The following is an 8,713-nucleotide window of genomic DNA, read 5'->3' on the forward strand; positions in this document are numbered from 1 at the left end:
TCGAAGGTCAGCACGTTCAGAGAGATTCAGGAAAGGGTCTCTAAAAGGGTGATGGGCTGAAAGGAGGAGCACATTTCTAAAGCTAGGAGGGAGAACCTGATCAAGACGGTGGCTTAAGCTATCCCGACATACTCCATGAGCATTTTCAAGTTACCTAGGGCGGTGTGTGATGGGATGAACTCAACCTTGGCTAAATATTGGTGGGGTTAGACTTGAAATGAGCGGAAAAAACACTGGATCAACTATGGCAAATTGTGCACTCCAAAGGATAGAGGTGGGGTGGGGTTTCACGACATTCATGATTTTAATCTCGTAATGTTGGCTAAGCAGGCATGGCAGCTGACTCAGGAAACTCACTCTTTGTTTTACTGGGTATACAAAGCTCGGTACTTCCCCACTTGCTCCTTCATGGAGGCAGAATTGGGAACCAATCCCTCTTTTGTCTAGCGCAGCCTCCTCAGTGCAAGGGACGTGCTTTGGGAAGGGTCAATTTGGAGCATTGGAGATGAAGGCACGCTGGCATTAAGAACCATAGGTGGATCCCTCACCCCTGACCTTTCATGAGGGTGTGGATACATCGCTAAAGGTGAGAGATTTTATTGACCCACACACCAAGCAATGGGACAGAGACAAGGTCAATGCCTGGTTTCTACCACCATCAAGGGATGAAGTGCTGGGGACACAGTTGGAGAGGTTAGACAGCCGTGACAAACTGGTGTGGAACGAGAATAAGTCACAGACCTTCTCGGTGCGTACAACGTACTAGGTAGTTCTCCAAATACACTTGAGGTTGAGTGCAGAACACTCCAGAGCGTGAGACAACAAGCGGTTATGGAATAGGATGTGGAAGCTACCCATCCCTCCTAAGGTGCATAACTTTGTATGGAGGGCTTGCTTGGACATCCTACCAACTCGGGTAAACCTCTATCGAAGAAAGGTCCACATTGACCCTATGTGTGTGGCTTGCGAAGAGCGTGAGGAGACTGCCATCCACATCCTATTGCAGTGCCCCTTAGCTCGGAATGTCTGGGCGCTAGTTCGGGGGAAGCTCCAAAAGTGTGATTCCTCAGCTCATAATCTCCTCAGCTTAGCCCAGACCTTGGTGTAGAAACTAAGTAGGAAGGATCTCAAGACGTGGGCTATGGTGGCGTGGTCAATTTGGAATGCACGAAACCGGCTCCAGTTTGAAGCAACTCAAACTCCACCGCATGCTATTCTTAAGGGAGCAATCTCGCTATTGGACGAGTATCAACACTTGGCCAGTAGCATGGCACGTACTTGAGCACCCGTGTGTGTTGCCTACTCAGTGGGGGACCCTTTGTATACTTTATTTTTCTCTTTTGGTTAAGTTTCTATTGTTGGCTATAAGTTTTAGCAAAGCTGGGTCAGTGGGAACCACCTTGGCACTATCTTTGTATGATTTTTCCTTTCTTAATATATTTCTATCTTTTCTGTAAAAAAAAAAAATGACAAATAGTTTTTAGGCAAAATTAAAGGACTAAAATGATCAATTAAAGGACCAAAATAATTTTTAAGCATTATTAGTGGGCGTAAATTTGTATTTTTACCTAAATTTTTATACACATCAATATACAATGAATTTATTCTCAATTCTGACAAGGGCCATAGTATCTTTTGTTCCATGAAATTATCTAGGATTTTGTTCTCACTACAACTATTAAAATGAAAGGATAAGAATATCTTTTACTTATTCTTTCCGTAACCTTCTATCTCCTTATCTCATCTCTCTAATACCTCATACCCTTCCTCTTCTCTCATCTCTCGTTTACTTTTATGTATGAAAGTGACAATATTGTAGCTTATTTCCAAAATCTTTAGTTCTTCATGTCTTGTCTCTTTCTACTTTTAAGTAGAAATCTTATGTAATAAGAAGGTTTTTTTTTTTTTTTTTTTTTTTTTTTTTAAATTTTTATAAAAGGAATATTGGTTAATTGTCCCATAGTTCTTGTGACTCCCCATTACTTATAATCAGTGGAAACTCAACAAACATTGCCTTTCCCTTTCTTCTCAAGACAGTTGACCTCTTTTTTTTTTAGAGTCATTGCAAGGAAATAAGCATTAAGAACACTAATTTAACATTGAAACAACTTACAATGATCACAAGGTAAACTAGGCAAAATCATACACACATAAAATATATGGTACTGACTACACAGTACACAGCCATACACACATAAAATATATGGTACTGACTACAAAGTCATAGACTCATGGCATAGCTACAAGCATACAAGAAACAGTTTATTAAAAACAAAGCCAGACTAGGCAAAAGCATAACATCTGGTAACTAGTCCAACAAGATGATGCGTCCCAATTTGCATCTTATTTATTCAAGATACATTGTTTCATGGATTTATTCATTTCCTTGCCATTGAAATTACGATGTTGAAATTGTTTGTCTTCTCCATGGAAAGATGCTCACCAATACGCTCTGCATACCTCTCAAATAAATCATCTATGATTGCCTCTCCAAAGTGATCAGCAAGCAAGGATTCTGAAATTGCTCTAATGCAATGTGACACATTTTGTCCACATGTAAACTTGTCGAACACGTAATTTTTGTTTTCATCGTTGTCATTGGCATCCAAATTGACTTCAAATGTTTCCAGCCGATCAATAACAAAGGATCCCTCTTTTTCAACAATGGTTTTTACTTCTTCAATGAAAGGATTGTAGTAAGGCAAATTGAACGTATCAATATCAGCCTCTTCAATTAGCCCCTATACACATAAAATTGTGGCCATTATTTTACTTTTTAAGTGAGATAACAAAACAAAAAATTATCCCTTAATTAGAAGAATTAATTTTAAATTTTAATTATCATAAGGTTAAAGAACTAACTTCAGTAGCCATGTCAAGGAGACACTTTGCTAGCAGCTCCCAAACGAGGCAACAATCTCTACTAGTGGGATCTTTGATACTCCTACCAATAAAGGTTAGAATCATTTGCCCTCCAAGTTTTATTTCATCAGCACGAGAGCGAAGTAAAAGTGAGAAATCACTCTGAAATTGCTCCAAGTATGCCTCGAATACATTGTGAGGGCTTGTCTTCCCCATGTATATGTTCCCCTTATTATTGTTAATCCCTTGAGGTACCTAATAATTATAAAATAAAATAAAAAATTTAAAGAAAAGAGAGAAAAATGACATTACCAAAATGAATTATGAAAATTTGGGTATGAATTTTCTCACCTGTACACTTTGTGTGCATTATAAAATTGATAATTATTTGTTTAAGTGTGACAATATATTCTCATATTCTACAAATAGTAAAAATTACTTAGCAGTTCGTATGAGCATCGCAAATCAGATCAAAATCCTCTCCATTTCACGTAAAGTGGAAGGGAAAATGAAGGAACGATTTATTTATTTTTTTGTGGATGAGATGAACAATAGAATGCAATTTGATTTTTGGTGGAATTATCCATTAATCAAAGAAAAATTACCTTTTCTTTTCTCCTTAACAAGTACATAATTAACCACTGTGCACCCTTAGTGTAATGATCGCTCAATAAGTATAAGTGCTTGTGGGATGTGGAGGGCAAGGACCGGGGTTCAAGTCTCCAGAAAGGAGCTTCACATACATATACACTTAAATTAGGCTAGAGTAGAATTTCTATCTTGTATTAAAAAAAAAAGTACATAATATAACCCCAAGGGGTTAGCTTAGTGGTTCTTAAGGCTTCATGATATCCATGAGATCTTAAGTTTGAAACCTCTTGCTAACACCTTGAGGCCACCCCCATGAAATTCCTCCCTATATACTTGAAAAGGTTTAGATATTCTCGTTTGTAAAAAAAAAGAGTACATAATATAAAATAGTAATTATGTTTTATTTTTCATTTGTTTATAACATCCCTAATACAATCAAGGGGGGAATATCACAATCCTTAATGTGCCACCATTTGCTAAAACCCTTTTGCATGATAGTATTTCAACCTATGATGTTTGTTGCATGCTAATTGTTATTTATCATTAGGTTAAGACATTAATCGCGTTTTGGTGTAAGCAAGAGTTAAACCCTAAATCTTTTGTTTGACAACAATAAACTTTACTAGTTGAACTAACTGAAACCTACAACTAGAGTACTATATTGAATGAATTACCTGCTAGATGTATACTTAGTAGGTAATGTAGAGGACGTTGTACAAGCAAATCCAATGCGACTAAATATTGTTATTGTTAGGTGCTCAAGGATGTGGAGCCTATTTTGAACCTTATCTTTTTGAAGCACGGCTTTTTTAAGCCACATTTTTTTTAAGGTACATCGTTTTCTAACCAATCATTTTCAAAAAGTTCAAAAAAAAAAAATTTGCCAGACAAACACGTAATCCCATAAATGTTTCTCAAGCATGGCAATTTGTGAATAAGTGGATCACTAAGGGCTTGTTTGGTTTGCATTGAGGTTGTATTCATTTTCTGTTTTTATTTTCAGTACTCATTTTCTATACAATCTTGTACTCATTTTTTGTTTCCATCTATTTTTTTATTTGGTATCATTTTCTACTTTGTCTTCCCCTTCATTTTTTTTATGACAACCACCAACAAAGAGAGAGAGAGAGAGGTCAGTGATAGTGGGACCCACAAATTTAATTTTTTACAAAAATGTCACTGTATTCATTTTCAAGAAAATGGAAACACCAAAAAGTTATATTCATTTTTTGTATTCAAATCCTTTTTTTGTTTTACTAAAAATAAAAATTGAATACAAATACAAAGCCAAATAAATTTTTTAATGGTGGGTTTCACAAATAAATTTTTTGTATAAACTACATAACTTTTTTACTCAAACAAAACAGACCCTAAGGCTGCCTTGAGAGGCTTTGATGATTTGGGAAGTGTTGATCTTGACATGACAGTGAGAAGAGAAGATTCAAAGTATGCTTGACAAAAAAGTGGAAAGCGTTGATCTTGACAAAACATGTGCACGCAGATGCTTTTCATGTGTTTGAGATACAAAACCAACATCACAAACGTTCCAATAATGAACAGAGAGACTTTCAAACATCAACACATCAGAAGTTCATGAAGTAGAAAAGTACTCAAGAGGCAATAAAGCAATTGCATGAAATTTTATTGAAAATTGTAAACTCCTTTTATGGTGGATTACCTTACTTGGGGTATGTTACCTTTGTAGTGGTTTTTCCTTTACAAAGTTCTATCAGTTTTCCACTTTGTCGCCGTATTGTATATATGCTCTTGTCGCTTTTATAATCTTACTTCTTGATATGGCCGTTGATTTGTGGTTAAGTTGATAATATTGTGGATCATATAATTGAGTTAAATTAGTAATTAATCAATGCAATGTTTTTAGTTTTTGATATATTTCAAGTGGGGAAGGGAATTCGATCTTTTGGATATCTCCATTGAACCTAAAGGTCATTGGGCAATTGCAATGCAATGATATTTTTGAGTGTGAAGATGCTCACCTTAGAGAGCCAATGCACACTATAAGAAGAATGAACAAAATCCAGGCTTTTGCTAGGAAAGAGCCTGCCATAGAAGGACCCTGGCATTCCCGCTATGAAACATGGCCCTACATCGTTGCCTTTCTCCTTCTTCAACATAGCATAAAAGTCTGGCAGTAATTTGAAATCAGTGTTGAAATCATTACTCGGAAGGTCATTTAGAAACACTGTGAGCTCAGGGGGAGAGTGTCCAGTTTCTCGGCACAGTTCGACTATGGCATCAATCATTTCGTAGGTAACTATAAGTGTGTTGGGTCCTGAAGAGCAACCCAAGTCTGCTACGGAAAAATAACGAGGAAAGTTTTCCTTGATATATAAAGCTTTGACAGTGCCCTCCAACACTGGTCTCACCTTGGAAATCACTGTTTTCTGAGAGAAACGCAAGATGGAAAATCATTTTTTTAACTACTACATAAACAGAAAATCATAAATGTGAACATTTTTTTCAGCTTTGAAAACAAGTTTCTGTTGTGTGTGTTGAAAAACATTTAATGGTACAAATAATGCTAGAAAACTTACAACTTATTTAGCTAATTGTGACAAAAGTTATGGATTTTGTGGTGATACTAGCATTCTTCTTAATGGTATGTACACTATAAATAATGATCATCATGGCTAGCTTTAACATGTATGGCTACATAGGAAACTCACTCTAATAGTTGATTCCATAAAAAGAGAAAATTAAGTGAGTGAGAGAATTACTTGAAGCGCTGAGTTATGGGAATAGCTATTTTCTCCTACTCCCGATGTCATGTGAAGAACCTTCTCCACCTGCAAGACATGGCCATGTCCGTTTTCAAGGATTGAATTATGGGTGTAGCTATCCATGTCTTCCCTGGTGTAGTAATTGCTCTACTCAACCTGTATTTATAGGAGTTAGTGATGCTTCTACTGCATGGATTGAAATATATTTATATTAAAAAATAGAAAATAAAGTTCATTTTGCACGATTTCATTACAAAATCTATGTACATAGTATCTGGACGAACCCAGGAGGTGACCCAAAGGGCCCAGTGTCAAAGACGGACCCACTAAGGGGTTGGGTGGCCATGGCCCCCCTCCAACCCCAATTTTTTTGAAAAATTTAGATGGTATATAGGATGAATAAAAATTCTCCAATTTATAACAAAAAAAATCTCCAATTCACCAATATCATAATTCAATAATTCATAACAAAAAAAATCTCACAGAAAAAAAAAAAAAATTCTCTTGCGGAGGTTACAACAATTTATATGACTTTTTTAATTGATTTATAAACTATAGAAATTAAAAGTGAATTACAATATCTCTATTTTTTTCAAAAGATAAAATGTCAAAAATATTTTAGAAGCCAATATTGATGACGTAGCATTGCCACCTCTTAATATTAATATCCAAATTTTTTAAAATCCTCAAAACCAATATTGATGGCGTAGCATTGCCACCTCTTAATATTAATATCCCAATTTTTTAAAATCCTCAAACAAAGTTTTGAAAAACTTCATTAGTGTGATTTTCAGTTGCATCCAAAAGTATGAGATTATCATATTGGTGAGTTGGTCAATATGATAAAATCAACATATTGATTCTAACTACCCAAAATCTGGAGATCTAAAGTCCTCTTCTTTTTTTCTTCTTCTTCAAAAAAGGTTAGAATATCATGTTGTAACTTTTAACTTTTTTGGTTCATATTATATCCTTCTTGACTTAAATATTTAGATAATAAAGTGCAATTTTTTGTACCATGATTTTTTTTAATAAACCATGGCACATGAAATTTTTTTGGTTCATGCTTTGGTCCCCCCAAGATTCAAATCCTGGTTCCGTTCCTGCCAACCCTCCTTGGCCTAATGGAAAATAGTCCAAACTGTAGGGTCATAGTAGTATCATAACATGTTAGATATTGGAAGGCTTTGGGGCTGCACCATGTTCAGCCCAGGGGTTCAAATGGACCCACGAGAACTAGCAATATACATATATATATATATATATATATATATATATATATATATATATATAATTTCTTTTTTACCCTTTAGTATAAAAATTTGAACACTCTTAACTCTAAATTATTTTCTAGGAAGTTAGCGATGCTTCCATGGCTTCAAATATATTTTGTCACGCCTCAAATCCAAGTAAGAGCTAGGCACGTGACAACAACCACACACTTATAAAGTTTACACCCTATAAGTGTAAAAGTCCTTCTTAATAACAAAATAATTATCCTCAAAGAACATTTAAATTCAAAAACATCTTCAATAATGCAATTCTCAAAGGATCTCCAAAGAATAATCTTCCATTATCAAAAGAAAAATACACTAAATCTTTTAAGACTAAAAGTCTATACAAGTGATAATTTTAAATATAAAAGTTCAAATCTTATTCCATCAATTTCTTAAACTTCACCCACACGCACATTCCAGCGGAAGCCCAAACATATGCCGCTCTTCCTGATTGGAGTCTGAAAGGGAAATAGGGGAAGGGGGTGAGTTGACAACTCAATAAGTGAAAGCGCTTGGATTTGTGCTAAAACCCAAGAGCTTGTTCAGATCCCCAATTAAAAGTTACGGCTAGATTGCTTTTACTTTAACTGAAGCTAAGTACGGAACTAGAGTAAATAAGTGCAATAAAGCTACCCTAAGTCATATTTATCCATCATCAAAAATGAAAAGAAAGCTTAAAGAGTATGGAAGAGAGATGCAAACATAAGATAACACCGAGACATGTTATCAAAGAGGAAACCGAAGAAATCGACACAAAACCTCTCCATTACCCTCCAAGTCGAAATCGATCCACTAGAGAATAAAGTTGGAGTACATGAATAACTTTAAGCCTAGTCTACCCCATGTACTTGAGCCCTCCAAGCTCTTGCTACCAACGGACTTCTCCAAGCCTAGTCTACATCATGTGTCATAACGTGGCCGAGAAGGGCAGTTGCTGTGTCGAGGAGTCTACGTCCTCGGATTCTATGATCACATCATCAATACGTCATTAGAAGAGGCCTTACGGTATATAAAGAGCTATGGGAAAGGGGTTGGCGTTGATGTGATTGAAGAGTTGGTAGCTGCCACCCCATTTAATGCAGCCCACCAAACCTCTTGGCCACATTTATGTGGAGAAGACCCTTAAACAGTATTGTCTTGGTTGTCGTATTTCACAGGGGTTTAGGGAAGGTGCTAGATGGGACTAGCACTTGAGTGGTGGCTTGCGTAATTAACGAATGGAAGGCTAGGATCATCTAAAAG

General features: G+C 36.0%; 1 protein-coding gene across 1 annotated transcript; it reads right to left on the reverse strand.

Moving 5' to 3' along the window:
• Positions 1–2,158: 2,158 nt before the first annotated feature.
• LOC142618026 (S-adenosyl-L-methionine:benzoic acid/salicylic acid carboxyl methyltransferase 2-like) lies at positions 2,159–6,325 on the reverse strand. The gene is made up of 4 exons (XM_075791001.1): positions 6,192–6,325; positions 5,451–5,858; positions 2,863–3,117; positions 2,159–2,741 (listed from the first exon to the last, which is right to left on the reverse strand). Exons 1-4 carry the CDS (start codon positions 6,315–6,317, stop codon positions 2,379–2,381), a joined length of 1,152 nt encoding a protein of 383 aa, XP_075647116.1. The 5' UTR covers positions 6,318–6,325; the 3' UTR covers positions 2,159–2,378.
• Between the last annotated feature and the right edge of the window lie 2,388 nt (positions 6,326–8,713).

This window comes from Castanea sativa, chromosome 11 (assembly GCF_040712315.1).
Source record: "Castanea sativa cultivar Marrone di Chiusa Pesio chromosome 11, ASM4071231v1".
Lineage (NCBI taxonomy): Eukaryota > Viridiplantae > Streptophyta > Magnoliopsida > Fagales > Fagaceae > Castanea > Castanea sativa.

Excerpts from the sequence above, each read along its gene's own strand:
- LOC142618026 (XM_075791001.1), bottom strand. The coding sequence starts at position 6,317 with ATGGATAGCTACACCCATAATTCAATCCTTGAAAACGGACATGGCCAT. Across the intron at positions 5,859-6,191 it reads CCCATAACTCAGCGCTTCAA|AAAACAGTGATTTCCAAGGT; the intron begins GTAATTCTCTCA and ends CGTTTCTCTCAG. Across the intron at positions 3,118-5,450 it reads GTGTGCATTGGCTCTCTAAG|GTACCTCAAGGGATTAACAA; the intron begins GTGAGCATCTTC and ends TATAATTATTAG.